General features: G+C 40.7%; 1 protein-coding gene across 1 annotated transcript; it reads right to left on the reverse strand.

The window, feature by feature from the left end:
• Window positions 1-1,968: 1,968 nt before the first annotated feature.
• Window positions 1,969-22,108, reverse strand: LOC309503437 (uncharacterized protein). The gene is made up of 4 exons (XM_082176268.1): window positions 21,160-22,108; window positions 20,892-21,081; window positions 20,675-20,808; window positions 1,969-2,328 (listed from the first exon to the last, which is right to left on the reverse strand). The coding sequence occupies exons 1-4, from the start codon at window positions 21,599-21,601 to the stop codon at window positions 2,078-2,080; spliced, it is 1,017 nt and encodes a 338-aa protein (XP_082032394.1). The 5' UTR covers window positions 21,602-22,108; the 3' UTR covers window positions 1,969-2,077.
• Window positions 22,109-22,988: the final 880 nt, after the last annotated feature.

Genomic DNA, 22,988 nt, shown 5'->3' on the forward strand with positions numbered 1-22,988 from the left:
CGCTATCCTATTGCGTGCAGAGGGATTTTGAGAGACAACCGTTTATCCCGCCCCTCGGATTGAGCCGTGCCAATGGTGAGTTGCCAGACCTAACATCTTGGCTGCGTTCAGCCCCGACAAAACGTTGCACAACGTTTTTTAAACAGAAACGGTGATGCGTTGAACACACTGTTGTGATGACGCAAGAGTTGCAACTATGGCAGCCGAGAAGGCTATTCTTTGTGTTCTTTGGGAAGAATTTTCGGAGCCTGATGAAGTCGGTCTAAATATGTGTTCAATGCTACAAAATATGCCCGATGTTACAGTTACTGCACTTGCCGCCCAGAACAAAAGAGAACATCTCGATCGAGTGAAGGGATTTGTGGAAACTGTGGTTCCTAATTATTGTGATGCAACATTTGCCTCGCATTTTAGGATGAAAAGACAAACATTTCAGGTGAATGATAATCCACTTCTTACCTCCGAGACTGTGTTATGATATGTATGACCCTATTTTCTTATTTCTTATCATTATTGTTGATCACTGTTGTTTTGCTATATTATTGTAATATTTACCATTATATAATCAGAGGAGTATAGAAAAGTATATGAAATTGTCACTTCACAATTCAATAGCAAAATATATAGAGATGTGTAGCGTTTCATCAGTTTAGCAAACCTTCCTAAGGAAAGGACCAGAAGACATTGCAATTACTACATAATATTGTGACAGACTTAAAGTTCCAGATCTATACCTGTGATTTCATTATTTCTGTTATTTTGCCTGTAATGTAAGTAAACATGTGCAAACAATATACTTGCTCTTAGTGAATTTATTTTGATGTTAATTACATTTACTTACAAATTCCACTGTATAAAGCAATATGTGCATCAGTGTGTATACAACAGCCATAGCAAGATTGGTCTCAGCTTATTTACAGCATCAGGGATGTAGAAACTTCTAATATAAATGTTGCATATAATTTTCTACAGGCTCTCTGTGAGAAAGTTGGTCCTTTCCTTGTAAACAGAACCTTGGACATCCCGAAAAAATTGCTGTGCTCTATTTGGTTGTTGGCAAACCAAGAGAGCTTCAGGGGTGTTGCAGACCGGTTTGATATGTCAAAGGGAACCCTTCATTATATTTTTTCAGATATTTGCAAGGTCCTTTGTACACTGAGTAACCAATACATTCAATGGCCCAGAGAGGATGAGTTTGCAAACCTGGCAAATGGCTTTCAGAACAAAACTGGCTTTCCTGGAGTCATTGGAGCAATCGATGGCACACACATTCCCATCCTAGCACCCACATTCCATAGAAACAGTTACATAAACAGGAAAGGACATGCAAGTATTCAACTCCAAGCAGTGTGTACATCACAGATGAGGTTCCTGGATGTGTACACTGGTTGGCCAGGGTCTGTGCACGATGCTAGAGTGTTTCGAAACTGCCCATTAAATAACTATCTCCAGGATGTGATGAGAAGTGACTACCACCTGTAGACTCTGCATACCCACTCAGCACATCTCTCATTACACCATACAGAGATAATGGGCACTTGTCCCAAAGACAAAAAAACTTTAACACGGTTCACAGCTCCACCAGAGTTGTGATAGAAAGGGCATTTGGCCTTCTAAAGGGGAAATGGAGACGACTAAAATACTTGCCCATGGGAGACCTTAAAAAAGTCCCAGTGGTCATCACAGCTGCGTGTGTTTTACACAATTTCCTCTTGGGGGAGGAAGGCCACCAAATGGAGGATTGTGAAGAAGTGGATGGCAACAATGACAATGATTGTGAAGCAGGATACCCTGAAAATACTTCAGGTCAAAGAAAAAGGGATGAACTTGCTTTATTTTTGGTGGGGGATGATTAAAGTTTCTGTTAAACTCATTCTTATTGTGTACACCTAAGTTTTCCAAAGTTTTTGTTTCATAACAGAATGGAAGTCAAATAATTAATAAAAAGGCACAAAGGTGAGGTGATCAATATTGCATTTATTTCTCTCAGCATATACAGTATACTGTACATCATGTAATTAAACAAAATAGAACCTAACCATCAGCAGAATGTAGCAAAAGGAGAAAACATAAATTGCTATTTCTTCGTCAAAGCAGAAACAAAATCTTTTAAGATGTTGTTACGTTCACTTGCCACTTCCACTGCTTGTTTTTGCAGGCTAATGACTTCTGACATCTGCCGTCTTTGCTCACTGACATACTGTTCAAACCACTCAGGTGCTTCAGACTTGCGCCTTCTCCTTTTGCTACATTCTGCTGATGCCTTGGGTTGTGAATTTGATGATTGCGAAGTTGATGATTGTGAAGTTGATGATCCTGAAGAAGCCTCTATGTGAAAAAAAAAAAAAAAAAAATTCATTTCGTGGGCTTAAAATGGTGATGAAGGCAGCAAACATCACTTGCCTCTAACAAATTAATTTTTTGCTTTTCACATGGACATCTCCTCTAAATTTGAGTCATGTACACTGTTAGACTTTTTATCGTATTTTTGCGGTAACTTACTGGCAGCACTATTGCCAGTAAGTTACTGTAAGTTCCCCTTTACAGTAGCTTACCTGTAAATGTGTTTTACGGTAAGATGCCCTTACCGCAATTTAATTTTACAGTAAGATGCCCTTACCGCAATTTCATTTTACAGTAAGATGCCCTTACCGCAATTTAATTTTACAGTAAGATGCCCTTACCGCAATTTCATTTTACAGTAAGATGCCCTTACCGCGATTTAATTTTACAGTATGATTCCCTTACTGCAATTTCATTTTACAGTATATTACAGTCATTTTATTTATTTATTACAATATTTATAACAATTTATTTTACAATATTTTAATATTTATATTTTACATTAATGGTATTGAATTTAACAAATTCCCCAAAAAAGTGACTTGAGTCCATGTACATCAGCATATTGTTTATTATGCTTTTGTGCTTTGTGTCAAACAAAATATTTTATTTTAAACAAATCCTCTAATAAGTAAAACGAAACTAAGTTACAAAACAAAACAAAAAAAATTAAATAAATAAAAATTCACAATAAAAATACACTTCAAAACAGTTCAAAGCTCCCTCTCCTCCAATCACAGCAGATCACTGGTGTCAGGTGGCATCAATTCCTTTCTGCATATGGGAAGTAGAGAGAGAAACAGGGAGAAAGGGGAAAATAAATAAATAGAGAAAACAAAACAAAACAATTACATCCTTGGAGTAACACACTCACACAGCAATTTCTACAGATTGTAGCACCAGCCCCAGATTTGGTAGCACTGCACATGTGATATGAATTGTACATGTTTTGTCTCTAAGAAATGCACAGGTCCCCATTGACTTCCATAGAATTTAATTTTTTCATACTATGGAAGTCAAATGACTATTTGGTTTCCAACATTGTTCAAAATATCATCTTTTATGTTCAACAGAATAAATAAATTCATTCAGGTTTGGAACAACATAAGAGTGAGTAAATTACAGAATTTTTATTTCTGGGCGAATCTCTTTAAACCTTTCTCTTCTTTTTGGCAAAGGAATTACACGATTCTCATAAAAATTTGAGAAGATTGTCGAGTTTTTTAAATGCACATAATAGACAATAAGTAAGTGTACACTATACAACTATCGCTTTACATTTTCCTATATTAAAAATAGCAGAACTGTGATCCTTTCACCTAATTATCATTCTCACCTTTCTCCCTCTGTCTCCACCTTTCTATTTAAAAGGTTATATTATTTGCTTTTCTATTGGTGTGTAGTTCACAGTTATCTTTTTACCTCGATTTAATTTCTTAACAGAGCTTTTTCTTTAAATATTACTTGTACTTCTACTTATGGAGATTTAGTAGTCCACTGCCACCTATTATCCCAAGAGTGCCAGTCGAATCAACAAGTCCACTTGTCCAGAGCACTTACTACTCAGCTTTGTAGAGGTTTGGGGGAATAGTAAAGCTATCGGGTCAAGAGCAGTGAGTGATTCTCTTTGTCTTTTGTTGTTTGATTGCAATGGCAAACAGCATCAGTATACTGTATATAGGCTACTGTCACTTTAAGACTGAATGCACAGATCCAATATAATTACTGACATGCATCCAATTTTTTCCCTATTATTTATGTTCACTTAAGACATGACCTACTGTGGACTATTCAATTTCTGGGCTTACGTGAATACTAGTCAAGTCATGCATTTTGACACATAAGTGTGTGTATTTGATTGGTAAAAGCACAGAACTGAAATGGGTGCTCGAGTGCTGACAGACTGTGTGCTCACTCTTCGAGTGAGTGTGCACAAAGTGCTGCCTGTCAGTATGCGAGTGCTAAATTCAGATATCTTGCATGGTTTATTGCAATTTTAATAAGTTACACACATTTTGGCATTTTGCCTTTTTCTCATTTACCCACATTTCTTTATCGCTCAAATGCATCAGTAACTTTAAGCAGTCATAACATGCAATGCATTGACATGGATTTAACATTTCAGAAAGCAACAAGTGCAAATAAAATGTTAATCTTCTCTGTGGTTGCATTTTAAGACCTTTGAAACCTGGATTTAAGACATTTTAACGCTGATTAAGGCCTTATCTTTTCATTAACAAATTTAAAGGGATAGTTCACCCAAAAATGAAAATTCTGTGATCATTTACTCTCCCTCAAGTTGTTCCAAACCTGTATGACTTTCTTTCTTCTGCTGAACACAAAAGAAGATATTTTAAAGAAGGTTGGTAATTAAACAGTTGCTGGTCCCCATTGACTTCCATAGTATTTTTTTTTTCCTACTATGGAAGTCAATGGGGTCCATCAGACATTTGGTTACCGACTTTCTTCAAAATATCTTCTTTTGTGTTCGGCAGAAGAAAGAAAGTCATACAGGTTTGGAACAACTTGAGGGAGAGTAAATGATCACAGAATTTTCATTTTTGGGTGAACTAACCCTTTAAGACATTAAGACTTTTAAAGGATCCACGGACACCCTGAGTACAGTAGGGACAAATATTTAATGGAACTGCAAAGATTGTGTACTGGTGTTTGACTGATTGTGGTGGCCTGTCTGGGCCAAATTTTTGTCCCAGTCCAGCCCTGCATTAGAAACTTACCTAATTTGCAGTCTTCCATTCAAATTCCGTGAGCCTCTGCAGGAATGTTGCTACCCGGGAATTGATGGCTGCAACTTTTCTCTGCACAGTTCCACCTGTCTTTCGGCTTGTACCGAATTTTGCAGTGCACTTTGTGCCCTCTTCAGGATTGATCCTGACAAAGAATCTAAAAACAAACACAGGTCTTAAATGTTCATATTAACACATACAGTAGTCATCTTTAAAAGCGGCCTTTTGCATTAATCGATTTTAAAGCATGACATGGAGGCAAAGAACCACCCAAAACGAAATGACCCGAAATCATTTAATGCACAGCTAGCCATGGATAATCCCGCTTATACCATGGTCATTTGCCAGCACTGACAACTTAAAACTGTTGTTGCTGCAGTAAGTTCACAATATTTGACCGGAAGGGACAAATTGACGGTTACTTTCGCCAGTTACGTTAGATCCAGCATTCTGCCCACTTTAAATCATACACAGAGATAAAGTAGTGCGTAACATTTTATTCAGGTAATACATTAATGGAATAGTTATTGTTTTTGATAACAAAAAAGTTTGTATTGTAATTAACAAGGTTATGACACCAAAATTTTAGATACCAGTGAAATTCTCGATTACAATTTCGATACCACAACTAAAACTACTAACTAATATAAATTTCAAAGATATTTAAAAACAAGCAAACAGTCATTAAAGGACAAGTTCGGTATTTTACACTTAAAGCCCTGTTTTCAGATCGTTTCTGATGAAATAGAACGGTTAAGATTGAAATTTGGACACATGCTGCTGTCCCGAGAATTTTTCGGCTTCTGTGGTAGCACCCCCCCACCTCCACAATGGCTGCATAGGTGCACTGGAACAGTCCTTCCTAAAATGCATTAAACTTTCGTTTACAAAGACGTGAAACTCACCGAGTGGTCAGGGGTGTTCACTGATATGCTCACACTACCACAGAAACTGAAAATTTTGCCCAGCCCTAAGACAGACCATGGTATTTTATTTATATATATATATATATATATATATTAGGGGTGTAACGATACGCGTATTCATATCGAACCGTTCGGTACGAGGCTTTCGGTTCGGTTTTCGGTACGCATTACGTACCGAACGGTTCGTTGGACCATTTTTTCTGCCGACCAAAATTTCGTTATTTCAAATGAAGGCGCGTCGCGGATGGCAAGCGCGCTCATAGAGGCTGGCGCGACCACAACATCAACTGGCAAATGCAATGTAAGGAACGAAACTGAGCTACTCTTATTGTGTTTGTGTGGACCGTTTATCAGTTTTGACCTGTGAAGCGGGACTCGCGAGCCCTATGCGCGAGCCTGATCAAGCAACACCACACAGCGCTAAGAGATCCAGACCAGTAAAGAAAGCATTTGAATTTCAAATGCTTTTTGAATTCGCCACTGAAGTAATAACATCGCTGCGAGATCTAGTGAGAAACATGCACATTTCTCTGTTATTAACGGATCAAACAGCGCTGACGTGGAAACCAGGAAGAAACATCGTGCCATGAATGAACTGGCCGGTGTCCACAGATCAGCAACATTCACCGTGGAATGGATTTGCTGTAGTAACACTAACTGCAAGGTATGGAAGTTTGTCAGGAATAGTGGGCTATAATGCTTTCAAGTAACATTACGTCTGTTTTATTTTGACATTATGAATACAATTGCTGCCCTCAAATGTTAATCTGAACTAAAATAAACCTTTGTTTAACTAGCCTACTACTACAATATTACATTTCATTTTGTCCTAGGAGCTGTTTTGTTTTATATACTCATAAGAAGAGTCAAGTATAGCTCCATTATTGCTCAGTAAAAAAAGCAAAAAAAAAAAAAAAAAAAAAATCATACTTTATGATGTTATAGTTTCATTAAATAAAATAATAAAAAATAAATAAAATAATTCAAGGAACTTTCTCTGGCATTTATTTATTTTTGCTGTAGCCTATGGAAAACGTACCGAACCGAACCGTACCGAACCGTGACACAAGTGTATCGTATTGAACCGAACCGTGAATTTTGTGAACCGTTACACCCCTAATATATATATATATATATATATATATATATATATATATATATATATATATATCAACATATATATAACAACATTCTTCAAAATATCTTCTTTTTGTATTACACAAAAGAAAGTCATACAGGTTTGGAATGACATGGGGTGTGACATTTTGGGTTAACTAATCCTTTAAGTTTTTTGTGGTGAATTACTCACCTCTGTATCATCTCCAGCGTAGTGCATGCTGACTCCTGATACTCCAGATTGAACACATAAAAGGAGCCGAAAAAGACAGCGAAAGCACTGGCAAAGTTATGAAGTTGGTTAGCTTCATAGAAGACCTTCCCCTCAATGCTGACCATCCAGTGGGTTGCAAACAGCAGACTACTCCCTAAAACAAAGGCATCTTCAGCTAAATTGTTTCTTGTAATAGAATTCTCAACAATTATGTCTCATACCTAGCATGATCACCCGCGGTGTGGTAGGCAATGTCATCTCCTGCTCAATCGACATCTTGGTCGAGGTTGGCTGAAAGAAAAAAAAGAAAAGATTCTCAGATATTGCAAATAATTTCTATTTAAGAAAAATAAAAGATTTCAACTTAGAGTGATGGTGTAAAAAATGTAAAGAAAGAACTTTTACATCTGTCAAGATGAAGATGTGGTCCTCTTTCTCTTGAAAGTATTTCATTAAAAGAAGAATGGCAGCGATAGAGACATGATGGTTGTTCATGCTTTCATGCTCCATCTCTCGTAGCAAAGCCTGGATGTCCTGGCTCCATTTTAGTCTTTGATTTAGGAAAAAGTTCACAATCCTCCTGCCCTTGGTGAGGAAAGCTTCATGGAGGCGTGTGTCAATATCAATATCAGTGAGCATATGAAAATGACTGCAGAGACCTCTTTTAGTGAAGAGAAACGGCCATTGCTCCTCAACTTCACACAGACTGGGAGGGGGCCAAGTATTTATCATGTGCCTCTGATAAATATAGGTCACTTCCATATTCCTCTCTACGTCCATTGTCTCAACAGCTGTAGGTCCTTCTGACTTGAAGATGGTTACCAAGATCTTTCTCTTGTCTTCCAATGATTCTGCTGGTTCTCCTTGTGGAAGATTAGTGGGTTGCCATTTTGTACACCCATAACTATCCACATCTGTTCTGCTTCTTTTTATGGCAGCATCATTACCACTGCTGCCATCACTGGACCTTTTCCTAGGCTGTCGGATTCGATTACTGACATTGTCTCTATTTATGTGCTCAACTCTGGTTTTAAGCTGTCTGAACAGTGAATAATAACCACACCCCAGCAGCTCACCTTCTCCAGTCTTATCAGCAAAAGTCCCAGGGTACTTGCATACAATTAATCTGGCCACTTCTGTACAGATTGCTTTACTGGGGTTTTTGCAGTGTGCTTGCATTGCTTCAACAACAACTCTAATCAGTACCCTTCTGTCCTCTGGGTGAGCCAAGCAACCTTTTTCCATTGCCTGTAACAGTCGTGCTGGCATTTTGTCCCATGGAACTTGGAAGCTGCTGATCCAGGACTTGTTTTAGTTTGAGGAAGTTTGTCGTTCAGAAGGGAGTGGGGAAATTTGTGTGGCACTGGGTGAAAATCCATCTGGCAGTATAAGTACAGGGAGTGAAACATGAGGTTCCTGACCCTCTGAAGAAGTTGAGGCCACTTGCCCATTTGCTTCTACAAAGAGTATGAAAGAGTTCCACATGAATTTCACATACACAGATACAATATTCACACATTAATAAATTGCAGCAGGGCTCAACACTAACACTGCCAGTTCCATCAACTGGACCTAGTGTCTTTCCCACTGGCATCAGGCAGTCCTTATTTGATTACTTTATAAAGTACACAATGCTTGTGGTAATCATACCCCTTAAAATGAAGTCAATTCAAATAGGCTTTAATTAAAGGATTAGTTCACCCCAAAATGTAAACTCTATGCAAGTAGTATTGAGAGATTGAGTATTGAGTATTGAGAGATTACTGATACTTCAAGTGATGAGATGATGTGGCTGGTTTTCTCTGTTGCAGATGAATGGGAGGATTCCACACTGAATATATGTTGGAAGACACAAGTAATATTCAGGTAAATATATAGGGTTTTGTTAACATGAGAGGGAGTTCGACAAAGGAGATCGCAGGAGTTCGGCGATGGAGGTCGCAGGAGTTCGACGATGGAGGTCGCAGGAGTTTGGCGATGGAGGACTCAGGAGTTTGGCGATGGAGGTTGCAGGAGTTTGGCGATGGAGGACTCAGGAGTTTGGAGATGGAGGTCACAGGAGTTTGATGATGGAGGACTCAGGAGTTTGGCGATGGAGGACTCAGGAGTTTGGCGATGGAGGTCGCAGGAGTTTGGCGATGGAGGACTCAGGAGTTTGACGATGGAGGACTCAGGAGTTTGGCGATGGAGGACTCAGGAGTTTGGCGATGGAGGTCGCAGGAGTTTGGCGATGGAGGTCGCAGGAGTTTGGCGATGGAGGTCGCAGGAGTTTGACGATGGAGGACTCAGGAGTTTGGCGATGGAGGTCGCAGGAGTTTGGCGATGGAGGTCGCAGGAGTTTGACGATGGAGGACTCAGGAGTTTGGCGATGGAGGTCGCAGGAGTTTGGCGATGGAGGTCGCAGGAGTTTGGCGATGGAGGTTGCAGGAGTTCGACGATGGAGGTCGCAGGAGTTTGGCGATGGAGGACTCAGGAGTTTGGCGATGGAGGTTGCAGGAGTTTGGCGATGGAGATCGCAGGAGTTCGGCGATGGAGGTCGCAGGAGTTTGACGATGGAGGTCGCAGGAGTTTGGCGATGGAGGTCGCAGGAGTTTGGCGATGGAGGACTCAGGAGTTTGGCGATGGAGGTCGCAGGAGTTTGACGATGGAGGACTCAGGAGTTTGGCGATGGAGGTCGCAGGAGTTTGACGATGGAGGACTCAGGAGTTTGGCGATGGAGGTCGCAGGAGTTTGACGATGGAGGACTCAGGAGTTTGGCGATGGAGGTCGCAGGAGTTTGACGATGGAGGACTCAGGAGTTTGGCGATGGAGGTCGCAGGAGTTTGGCGATGGAGGTCGCAGGAGTTTGGCGATGGAGGTCGCTGGAGTTTGGCGATGGAGGACTCAGGAGTTTGACGATGGAGGACTCAGGAGTTTGACGATGGAGGACTCAGGAGTTTGGCGATGGAGGTCGCAGGAGTTTGGCGATGGACGACTCAGGAGTTTGGCGATGGGGGTCGCTGGAGTTTGACGATGGAGGTCGCAGGAGTTTGGCGATGGAGGTCGCAGGAGTTTGGCGATGGAGGTCGCAGGAGTTTGGCGATGGAGGACTCAGGAGTTTGGCGATGGAGGTCGCAGGAGTTTGACGATGGAGGACTCAGGAGTTTGGCGATGGAGGTCGCAGGAGTTTGGCGATGGAGGACTCAGGAGTTTGGCGATGGAGGACTCAGGAGTTTGACGATGGAGGTCGCAGGAGTTTGGCGATGGAGGGCTCAGGAGTTTGACGATGGAGGACTCAGGAGTTTGCCGATGGAGGTCGCAGGAGTTTGCCGATGGAGGAATTAGGAGTTTGGAGATGGAGGACTCAGGAATTTGGCGATGGAGGTCGCAGGAATTTGGCGATGGAGGACTCAGGAGTTTGGCGATGGAGGACTCAGGAGTTTGGCGATGGAGGTCGCAGGGGCTTGACGATGGAGGACTCTGGAGTTTGGCGATGGAGGTCGCAGGAGTTTGGCGATGGAGGACTCAGGAGTTTGGCGATGGAGGACTCAGGAGTTTGGCGATGGAGGTCGCAGGGGTTTGACGATGGAGGACTCTGGAGTTTGGCGATGGAGGTCGCAGGAGTTTGGCGATGGAGGACTCAGGAGTTTGGCGATGGAGGTCGCAGGAGTTTGACGATGGAGGACTCAGGAGTTTGGCGATGGAGGTCGCAGGAGTTTGACGATGGAGGACTCAGGAGTTTGGCGATGGAGGTCGCAGGAGTTTGGCGATGGAGGTCGCAGGAGTTTGGCGATGGAGGTTGCTGGAGTTTGGCGATGGAGGTTGCTGGAGTTTGACGATGGAGGACTCAGGAGTTTGACGATGGAGGTCGCAGGAGTTTGGCGATGGAGGGCTCAGGAGTTTGACGATGGAGGACTCAGGAGTTTGGCGATGGAGGTCGCAGGAGTTTGCCGATGGAGGAATTAGGAGTTTGGAGATGGAGGACTCAGGAATTTGGCGATGGAGGTCGCAGGAATTTGGCGATGGAGGACTCAGGAGTTTGGCGATGGAGGACTCAGGAGTTTGGCGATGGAGGTCGCAGGGGCTTGACGATGGAGGACTCTGGAGTTTGGCGATGGAGGTCGCAGGAGTTTGGCGATGGAGGACTCAGGAGTTTGGCGATGGAGGACTCAGGAGTTTGGCGATGGAGGTCGCAGGGGTTTGACGATGGAGGACTCTGGAGTTTGGCGATGGAGGTCGCAGGAGTTTGGCGATGGAGGACTCAGGAGTTTGGCGATGGAGGTCGCAGGAGTTTGACGATGGAGGACTCAGGAGTTTGGCGATGGAGGTCGCAGGAGTTTGACGATGGAGGACTCAGGAGTTTGGCGATGGAGGTCGCAGGAGTTTGGCGATGGAGGTCGCAGGAGTTTGGCGATGGAGGTTGCTGGAGTTTGGCGATGGAGGTTGCTGGAGTTTGACGATGGAGGACTCAGGAGTTTGACGATGGAGGTCGCAGGAGTTTGGCGATGGAGGGCTCAGGAGTTTGACGATGGAGGACTCAGGAGTTTGGCGATGGAGGTCGCAGGAGTTTGCCGATGGAGGAATCAGGAGTTTGGAGATGGAGGACTCCGGAATTTGGCGATGGAGGTCGCAGGAGTTTGGCGATGGAGGTCGCAGGAATTTGGCGATGGAGGTCGCAGGAGTTTGGCGATGGAGGACTCAGGAGTTTGGCGATGGAGGTCGCAGGGGTTTGACGATGGAGGACTCAGGAGTTTGACGATGGAGGTCGCAGGAGTTTGACGATGGAGGACTCAGGAGTTTGGCGATGGAGGTCGCAGGAGTTTGACGATGGAGGACTCAGGAGTTTGGCGATGGAGGTCGCAGGAGTTTGACGATGGAGGACTCAGGAGTTTGGAGATGGAGGTCGCAGGAGTTTGGCGATGGAGGTCGCAGGAGTTTGGCGATGGAGGTCGCAGGAGTTTGACGATGGAGGTCGCAGGAGTTTGACGATGGAGGTCGCAGGAGTTTGGCGATGGAGGTTGCAGGAGTTTGACGATGGAGGACTCATGAGTTTGGCGATGGAGGTCGCAGGAGTTTGACGATGGAGGACTCAGGAGTTTGGCGATGGAGGTTAGAAAACAACAAAGCAAACATTCTAGGAGAAATCTTCTGCAATCCTCTGCCGCTCCAGAAAAGGTTGATGATTGGGCCATGGGACTGAATGCTGCACTACCGCCGAAGGAGTGGAAGGAGGAAGAAGTGAATGTTGGGGAATATGGACTGTTTTAGTCAAAGGATCGGGATTTTGTGGGTAAGTAGTATGTTTCCAAGTGAGAAGCCAGATGAAGAATTTTCAGGAGACACAGAGGTAAACGTAACAGTTCTTTATTAAAAGGTTGGTGGTGATCTGGAAGATCTTCAGACAGATGAGTGATGAACATAAGCCGTTCAAATGAAAGTCACACTTGACTGATGAGTCTTTCTGCTTGCAGAGTTGAGGACAAGCACAATGAAGAAAACTGGTCCGAGGAAATTAATCTCTGGAAGAGGACAATGAAGGTAGGCATAGGAAGGTGGGTCATCCATGTCATCCATGCTTGTTGAGGGTGTGACAGGTGAGGGGCATTAATATTCTGGTGACTGGGTATGAGTGGGTGGAGCTGAAGGTCCTGGTGCTGATGGTGTGGACACAATTTTTAATTTTGGGGTGAACTACTTAAAAAGACAGTAGTACACCCACAAAACCCCCCCCCAAAAAAATAATTCTGCCATCGCCCTCAAGTTATTCCAAATGTATATGATTTTTTTTTTCTGTTGAACATAAAATTATTATATTTTGAAAAATGTGGGCAACCAAACAGTTTGCTTCCAGAGGATGAAAAAAACTAACAAAAAAACATTGATATATGTTTTGAACAACTTCAGGGTGAGTAAGTGACGTGACTTAAATGATGACAGACTTTTTTGGGGGGGGGGTGTTTACTATCTATTTAAAGACATTCTGCTGTGAATAGGATTGATAATATGCACTCACCATTTTTGAAAGCTTGGATGAGTTTTCGGCTCTGTATTGGAGTCAGAAAAAGAGTAATGTCATCGGATCCAACAAATATAAGGTCTTCTCTTTTTCTGACACCAATAACCTCTATCAGGTGTGCAACAAGTGTCCTCAACGTCTCATCCTCCAGTTCAGGTAATGTCTTTTTAATTTCACATCGAAAGCTTTCAGTATCCATATCTGTAGTGATTTAGACAAAGCATATTGCATGATGCAGGGAGACAACATTTAGTCCTGAAGCTTGATATACTGGAAGAGGGTAGTAATCGCACAAACTGTCAGCATGGACACACATGAATCTTTCTTCTGAATTTCCAAGGCAATGAAGTCCAAGATCAATCAAAAGCACTGACTGAAGCATGTCAACCACAAAGTGCACTTGTGTATGACTGATGAAAATCATTGATATTTTTCCAAAAATGAAGTCCTGATCTTTGGCGTTCAACGCAACAACAAACCCTTTTCTGTACTTTGTGCCTTTGTACACCACTGCTGACACTTCAGACATGGTTTCTTTTGAAAAGCCAGCTGCCCTTACAGCCTCTTGAATACGACCACAATAAAGCTGCTCATCATATTCATTGATTTCACCAACAGCTTGAACTGTAGGGGGAAACACTGAGCCACTGCAAAGGTAGGCTTGAAGTAACTGATGCCTTTCTGCCAGAGTTTTGCATAGATGAATAAAGTTGTGGAGTTTTCTAGCACATTCCTTAAAATATGAATGTTTACTCTCAAATCTGAGGGTCCACAAACGAATAAGAGGGCCAAAGTGCAGAATTAGGTCACTGTAATGGAGTAAATAGTGATGTTTTGGCTTCAGTGGATGGTTAGGAAAGAGGCTGCATCTCAATTGGACATAATCTTCTGTGATTGTCTTCAGGTAAGCAATCTGATTATGGTGAATTTTGGGAGCACAAATGAGTTCGACCATCTCCTTTAGTTGAAGACACAACTGCCAGACTTGACTATCCATTGGATTATGTATCCTATTGCCAACTAACAATGGCAACATTCGCAACAGACACCAGTTCTGTGCTGCAGAGCCACAAAGCCTTTTGCCATCAGCCTTAACCTCACAAGGTTTGTTGAGACCATCACTTCCTAAGTATTTAAATTGTGTGATGCATCTATTTAGTTGAGCATATGTGAACTGTTTTTCTTGTTTCACCAGATGATCAATATACAATGCCAAGTCATAGGAAACGACTCCTTCAAAAAGATCATGGCCCAAACATGGAGGTAGCCCAGTACAAACATGAAAATGTTTCAATGAATTGAAAGGCGAGTTAAACTTGACTCCCTGTACTACATCTTGACCAGTGGTGGAAAGCTGTTTCACAATCTCTTTGTGCACTTCAACTGTTCTTTTGGGGCCTAACTTCAGAGGGGTCTTCTGAAAATCACTTCTGTTAATCAAGCAGTATCTGCAAAAATGTATACTGCTACTAAAGTTTTCACAGAAGCCTCCAATACAGTGGGAGCCAAGATTATCACCACAAATGGAAATTACAGATGCTTTTCTATTGCCATCATCTGTATCAATTCCTGCATCTTCCAAATCTTTAAGGTCTGTGATAATACTTGAAAACACCTTTTCAATTCCAAAAGTCTTCAAGTCATTCTCTCTGCAGAGCAGGACCAACTGCATCGGATCTACTAGGGAGCGGTTTTGTGGCTCTAACTCACCAAGACTCATGTACACTGCTAAGATCTTGTGTTTTTTTTTTCCTGAGCCAAGTGGATTTGCAACTTCAAATGCATCCTGGTAAAGAATGAGAGACAATGAAGAAGTGCTTTTTAAGAGAGAATTTTCTTTTACATGTTTTCCATCCAATACATCCTCCAAAACCATGTCATCTCTGTTGTGACATCTTGCTTGGCTGCACTGTACTTTAACACTGGATTGTCTGAAGAGGGTTTGCAATGTCTCCTTGATAGGCACATACTGGCAAAAGCGCTCCTTGCCAGCAGTATCAGTTCCCAGATAAATTGGTATTGGCTCAGTGTAATCAAAATGCTGCTTGTAGAATGTTTTTCTTGTTTTGTCTGATCTCAGTGGTCCTTCATTGTATAGAGTGAAGAGATCCTCTTTACTGAGACTATGACGAATTTGATCTATCTTAGTTTGTGGAATATTCAGTTCTAAAAGTTTCTCTTTCAACTTGTCAAAGAAGTTTGCAAAACTAGAGGTATGAATATGCTGAAACCCTTCAATAATGCACTGTGTAGTGCTAGCTGGCAACTGCATTTTTGCATGCATTTTCAGATAGAACTGTGCCAAATCATGTAAAAATGATTCATGCACAACACATTCCTCCTCTTCATAATCAGCTATTGTTGAAAGACAAAGGTTGAACTCAGGAGTACCACGGATCACTTCTGAGGGACTTGACATCTGAGCAGTGGCAACCTGTGTATGTTTCCTTGAAATATGTGCAGAAAAGGATGATCTGACTCTGAAATATTTGCAGCAGTTATCGTAGGGGCAGTACACTTTCTTTCCATCTTTGATGTGCATTCTCAAATGAGTACACAAAGATGAGAAATTATCTGCCACAAATGGACATCCATCAACTTTGCAATCAAGAGTACCTCTGAACTGAGTTTTTTTATTATATGGCTTACAACGCCTGTGCTTCCTGTGCATGTGGGATCTAAATGTCACAAATGTTTTAAAGGAAGCAGGACATTGCTCATCTCCACAAGCAAACCTATGGTTTGATGTGTGTTGGTGTATTTTTACATGACTGCAGAATGTTCTTAAATGTGAAAAACACAAACTGCAAAACTTGCACTTGTACATACTTGTTCAGGTCTCTCTCTCTCTCTCTCTCTCTCTCTCTCTCTCTCTCTCTCTCTCTCTCTCTCTCTCTCTCTCTCTCTCTCTCTCTCTCTCTCTCTCTCTTTCTGGCTGCATATGATCTGTATAAAAAATAATGAATACATATTTTTAAGTGCATGCAATTAATCATTTATAATTACTTTGTCATGTTATGCAGTGGCATATCCCACATGAGACTATAAAACAATCACAACAAGATAACAATTAGATGCCAAGTCAGGGCTCTACAGTGCAACCATTTCAGTCTTATATTGTTTCACTTTTAAAACATCTGCGACTGAAAATTACTGTGTGCGACTGTGAAAAAGTATTTAGGAGCACCAGTCGGCTGACCCGATCAGGCCTGGTTCTAGTTAGTATAACTAATAACAGCATATTGGCCAAACAGATTTTGCAAACAAACCAAATTGCTTATTTTTGTGGAGAGGGAACGTGTTTTTGCAGCGGTGAGCAATGTAGCAAATCAGACTAATCTGTTGATTTCTTGAGCACAATGGCCAATCAGAGGCGTTTAAGTTCAAATCCACCGCTAAAAACGCTGGGGTTTGTTCAGTGCTGAGTTATGCAAGCTCGTAAATCCTCTCATTATAACAAAGTACAGACACAATGTAACATTTTGTGTTGACCGCGCATGCGCATTACGCAACATATGGGATCTGAATCTGTACTGGAAACAACAGAAATGATTAGTTCATCTCTCGAGTCTTCGGGTTCGGGTCGAGTCTTTCGTTCCTCCTGTCAGTCCCATAGAGGCTATGCTGTCTGTATAGGAAAGAGAAATGATTAGTTCATCTCTCGAGTCTTCGGGTTTGAGTCCTTCGTTCTTTTGTCACGTGACTTGTCACCGTATTGAATACTAATTCACAACCTTTTTACAAACAAGCGCGTAGAGTGATGCGTTTCTGTTCTCAAATGTATATACGCTATATTTGTGAATTTCTGTCATGAAGATTATTTTCTATAATATATATAGATGGAACTTTTATTTTTCAGATAATGTTTATTGTATATTTTGTATTTTAATTCCTAAATATAAAACAATATACATTCAGACGCAGTCAATAATACGAATATAATGTTGTATTTGATGCGAGATACCAGCGGTCACGTGACAAAAGAACGAAGGACTCAAACCCGAAGACTCGAAAAAAAATGAACTAATAATTTCTGTTTCTGCATAGTGCTATTGGTTTGTGGCTTGAAGAACGAACGACTCGAACCCGAAGACTCGAGAGATGAACGAATCATTTCTCTTTCCGGTACTGACAGCATAGCCTCTAATTTGGGACTGACAGGAAGAACGAAAGACTCAGACCCGAACCCGAACCCGAGACTCGAGACTCGAAAGATGAACTAATCGTTTCTGTTTCCGTCACTGCTGAATCACACACGGCACAGCCCAGCAGACAGATCAGAGTCAGACACTGACGAGCAGACAACTAACGTCTCGAGACACGAGAGGAGGAGAACAAACGTGATAAATATGAAGTTGCAAAGGAAAGAACGTCTTGGATCAGGAGGTGAGGTGAACTAACAGAGTCACACTGCAATAGCCTGAACTTAAGCCCAAACAACTAATCAATTAATAAAACATTTTGGTTTCTTATAATTTGGCTTTGGCTATAATACCCTATAGTTTATTTTTATTCTTTTTACAAATGTAATCAACATTTTCGTAAGTTCTAGATGTGTTGGGATATTTTACATGCCATTTTATTTATATTATTCTGAAATTAACGAAATGACTCGAAAAAAGATTCGTTCATTTTGCTGAACGAGACTCAAAGATCCGAGTCAGTAAAATTATCCAAACTTCCCACTACTACACAGCGGTGTTTCGTTTATGAATGAATCTGCGTTTTCAAACGAATCTAGTGAGTCAATGATTCAATGGCCCATTCAAAAAGACATTCGCTTGCTTTGTTCCTGAATAAATCCGCCGTTTGAACGAACTGACTGAATGAATGATTCAGTGACAAAGACAGTGACTTACCGTCCCCTACTGGCGGTTTTAGTTTAATTTTTAAAGTATTTTTTCAGTTATTTAAATCATTTAATATTTCTATATTCAAAACCTTCTATTTAAAACATTAAAACAATTTAAAACATTGTTATCATGAATTTAAATGCATTCATGCCCCTTCTGAGCCTCATTAAAGTCCCAGTGAACCGGAAGTTGCAAACGACTTTTCGTGAAGTATTTCCATGTGAAACGGAATATTAAATAGAGGGCAGGGTTTTACTTTATTTTTTATAAAAATTTTATTAAGGTTAAATTATTTTTTTTTTTTTAATTACCTAAGTGCTCCTAAAAAGAAATGTAAGTGTAGAGCCCTGCAAGTTATGCATTACAATATGTAAATCACGTAATGCCTCTGATAGTTAGTCAAAACATATACTTACAAAGCCAAAGATCCTCAGTGCTGTGGCTCTTAAAAGAGCCTTTGGGCTGTAGTTAGCTTCTGTTGACACAGGGAAAAGAAAAAGAAGAAACATTATTTGTCATCAATGATTATTGGCTAATGACTAGGCTATATGAACATGTTAAATCACAGATCTGGGATCACTTACACAATCAGATGACAATCAACACTGAAAAAAGGGAGAAGAGAATCAGTTTTACCAATAATTAGCATAGAATATCTAAAATGTTTTTCAATTAATATTTTTTTTCAATTAATCTATTGGTCTGCCTTTACATTGCTTTAAAAGAGTTACTATTTTATGAGCGGTGAGTAGATTCTGACTAACTTGAACACCTTTGATAGGTCATTGACTCATTGTGTTCAAGAGACCAGACAACTAACGTTATGTCTGTGAATGGCTACATTGATGCTCACCGCTGCAAAACGCGTTGTAAGATTAATTTGCCATTCTCCAGAGAGTGAACACAAATAAGCACTAATATGCACTGGAGCGTTTGCCAAATCTGTTACGCCAATACATTATTTCAGAGGGTGCTCTTGCTTGCGGTGGACTGGGGGAGAGAGACCGCGAGAGAGTGCGTTTGAGAATACGCGCCAACGTTACTTTAAATAGCCTAACGTCACACACATTTAACGGCATTCATTTAAATGACGAGTAAAATATGCCATAACTGGTCGTAAAAAATACGGAAAACCATTGTTTGTGTAAATACTAGATTGGGTAGCTGCTACATCTGGAAAAGGCAGTCAGTCAACTGTATGACATAATGGGATATGAAAGCGGCAGTTTTTGAGGAAAACTAAGTTCCTTCAGACTGTCCTGTTAGTATAGCCTATTAGATTGTATAATTTACTTTCGTCATACATTAAGCTATATTTAATTGATATTGGTAATGGTTTACGTTGTAAAAGTAACTTATAAAATAAATTTGTTAAGTAAAAAGTAGCAGCTACTTACCTCAGAAAAACTCACAGCTGGCGTCTAGGTATAGCGATCCACTCTGAGAGACGTCAGTTTTGCGCGCACTCGACACGTCACACAAACATCAGTTTACATTCTGCCAGGTTGTTGCGCGGGCTTTGCACGTGAGCAACAATTTAAAATGTGTGAGGTCTAAGCAAAGTTATTATTATTATTATTATTATTATTATTATTTAAATATCACCACACCTGTGCTCTTTTACCTGGCATAAAAATAAAACAAAAATTGCCTCATTTGCCTGTATGGGCAGTTGTGGATTATTATTATTTTTATTTTTTTTTTATTTTTTTTTTTATTGGAGAAAGTGCTACTATTAAAATTAACATCCAGTGTGTGAAATGAGAATGATTTCATGATTTTCATCTGCAGAACAAGACGGGAAAAAACATTATCATATGCCATTTTAATAGGCCTAAAACATTAATACAATATGCATATAGCTCTATGAGTATTACAAGTTGTGGACACAATGACAAAGGCAATGATTACAACTTAATTGTATGTTTAGAAATCTGTCTTCTTCATTTACAGTAGCACTACTGCTTTTGCGTAAACAGTAAAGTACTGTAAATGACCATATACAGTAAGTTACTGTAAAATTCATACAAAATACCCACAATGCAGTGCATATTACAATAGTTTACCGTAAATAATATAAATGGTATTTTACTGGGCTTTTTTGCGGTAAGTTACTGTAAAATTACGGCAAAGTCTAACAGTGTACCAACAAAGCTTCTTTAAACATCCAGTTAACCCAGCTTCTAATTACCTGAGCCACACAATAGACATCCTTTAAATAAAGTTGTTAGCAACCCTACCAAGTTATGGAGTAAAAGTACATTAACAAAAGTACAAGAACATTGGAGCTACTATGTATCCAAAATGGATGCTAATGTGAGACCATCACAGAGTGATTTAATTAAAAACCTACAATTAACATCCAATAATGTTTACATAATACTATTTTTAGTAAATAATGAATAAGATTTTCTTTGAATCTGGTGTGCTAATTCTGGTTAATGTGGCACAAAAAAAATTAACATGGAAAAGATAATCACCCGCAAAAGATGACATGACCAGGACCGGCTCCACACTGGGATCATCAGCCAGAAGGTCCTCCATTGATGAGAAAAAGACCCAGCTGCTGGCACCACTCCCAGTCTTCTTCTTACTGTCCACTATTGTTTTGTATCTATTAAGAGAAACCCAGACATAGCAAATGTCTTCAAGTGGCCAAACTCCCAAAATAATGCAAATGCCAGTATCAAAACAAACCTGTGTTTTAACTGCCTGAACTTATTGTCACATGCCTCTGCTCCAAAGTCATAGCCTTTTGCCTGCATTTGTGCAGCTACCTTTTTCCACACTTCTACTTTCTTTAATACAGGAGATTGAAAATCTTCAGCCATTTGCTTTGCCAGAGAAATTAAAAGCAATGTTGCATTGTGTGTCCATGGCTTTGAATCTAAAGCACACATTTAAATAGATAAGTCACAGACAATATATCATTGGAAAAGTTGTGCAAGTAATGAACTTTATGTACCTTTTGGCACATGTTGGTGGTCTGACACTGATGCCCACTTTGGAGCACAGGAAGGTGATGGTCCAGCAACAGACAAATTAAGTGGTGTAGGATCTGGAGGCAAATGCAGTGGTGCAGGAGCCATCATCTGTGGTGCAGGAGCTATCATCTGTGGTGCAGGAGCTATCATCTGTGGTGCAGGAGCCATCTTCTGTGGTGCAGGAGCTATCATCTGTGGTGCAGGAGCTAACTTCTGTGGTGCAGGAGCCATCATCTGTAGTGCAGGAGCCATCTTCTGTGGTGCAGGAGCTAACTTCTGTGGTGCAGGAGCTAACTTCTGTGGTGCAGGAGCTAACTTCTGTGGTGCAGCGGGAATGTGTGGGCCCGGTGGAAGTTGACTAGACCCATTTGATGCACTAGCCTGTCCCAAAGGGATTGCTGAAGCTGAAATGGAAGCACACATCTTACCTAATTCAGACTAAAACACATCTATTTAGCCTCACATACTGACTTTATTTGTAGTTCATACTGTTTTAATACCCTGTATTTTCTTTCTCATTTTTAGGAAAAGCACTTTATAATTACCATTGTTTATTTCTATACCAAATGTCATACACTTGCAATGAAGCTAAAAATATAAAAAACTACATCATTATGTTGATATCCTATATTTTTACAATAAAACTTACGACAAACATGTCTTCTAATGTCCTCAGTTGTTGCGTATACCGCGCTGCAACGAACACATTTGTACATTATTTTCCTTGAAGCCATTGTGCGAGTTCACTTTAATACCGCGTGCTTTAAATACATGTTGCTGCTGATTGGACTGCAGTTCTGACACACCCACCAAACAAGAGAAAACGCATCTCAAACCCCGTTGCACACCGGTGCACGCCGTTTCCAGGAAACATGACGTTCAACCCGGAAACCGTAGCAAAACGTTGCGCACCGTTTTGAACTTGAACATGCCCCTTGATGTAGTTCTGGCTTGCCAGGCTAGCACTCCTCATTATACACTTTTAAAACAAGACAATGATTATCGAGTCCCCAAGTCAGTTTAGTTACAACTCTGCAGTAAAGCAAGATGGAAAGCAATGTACTGACATGACTATTGATTTATAGGCTATTGCATGTAAAATGTTGATTGGCTGGACATACTGGTCAATATGGATGAAAATCCCTCAGTAAATAATAACCATCAAGTATTGCTTTTTTCATTTAAAACACAGTGACATGCTATGGCAAGCCATTTTAGCTTTTATTCATTCACAGGATGTGAATGAGGGCTCAAGCCCCTGCCCTTTTTGTCTCAAAATGTATTGTGCTCCTCTCTGATAAATGTAAATAATAATAATAATTATTATAAATATTATAATAAATAACAATACACTTATACACCATTGCCACTAATAATACAATAAATATTGTATTATATGCAATAATAATGCAAAAAATATTATATAACAATTTTTTTTTTGCCGGAAGCATTTGGCAGAGGTGAAGTGGTAGGCGGAGAGTCTTCAAACTACACGAGCAGCAGGTAAAGTTACATTTATCCTACCATGCTACTGTAAAAGTTGCGGCAGCATGTGAGTTATGCTTAACAATTATAAAAGTATAACTCAATTTCAGCCGCATTCTGAGTCTGACAATGTCACGGTTCATCGATCCGTGTGTTCATTTTGTGTATGTGTTGGTTGTTGTGGGTGTGGGGTCTGAGTGTGTAGTGCTTGTTTGTTGCTTAGTAACCAGCTGATCACTTAATCAGCCTGCAGCTGCAGCTAGTTACTTCTGTTGTTAGCTGCCTATATCTAGCGGGAGTGATTATTGCTTGGTGTTGGTTCGTC

The sequence above is a fragment of the Leuciscus leuciscus genome, assembly GCF_965113295.1.
Source record: "Leuciscus leuciscus genome assembly, chromosome: 7".
Taxonomy (NCBI): Eukaryota; Metazoa; Chordata; class Actinopteri; order Cypriniformes; family Leuciscidae; genus Leuciscus; species Leuciscus leuciscus.

What these genes read in the sequence shown, in the direction of transcription:
- LOC309503437 (XM_082176268.1), bottom strand. Translation starts at nt 21,601, where the DNA reads ATGTGTGCTTCCATTTCAGCTTCAGCAATCCCTTTGGGACAGGCTAGT. An exon ending in CCACCAACATGTGCCAAAAG is followed by an intron (nt 21,082 to 21,159) that starts GTACATAAAGTT and finishes TGTGTGCTTTAG; the next exon opens with ATTCAAAGCCATGGACACAC. An exon ending in GGTCATGTCATCTTTTGCGG is followed by an intron (nt 2,329 to 20,674) that starts GTGATTATCTTT and finishes TTTTTCACATAG; the next exon opens with AGGCTTCTTCAGGATCATCA.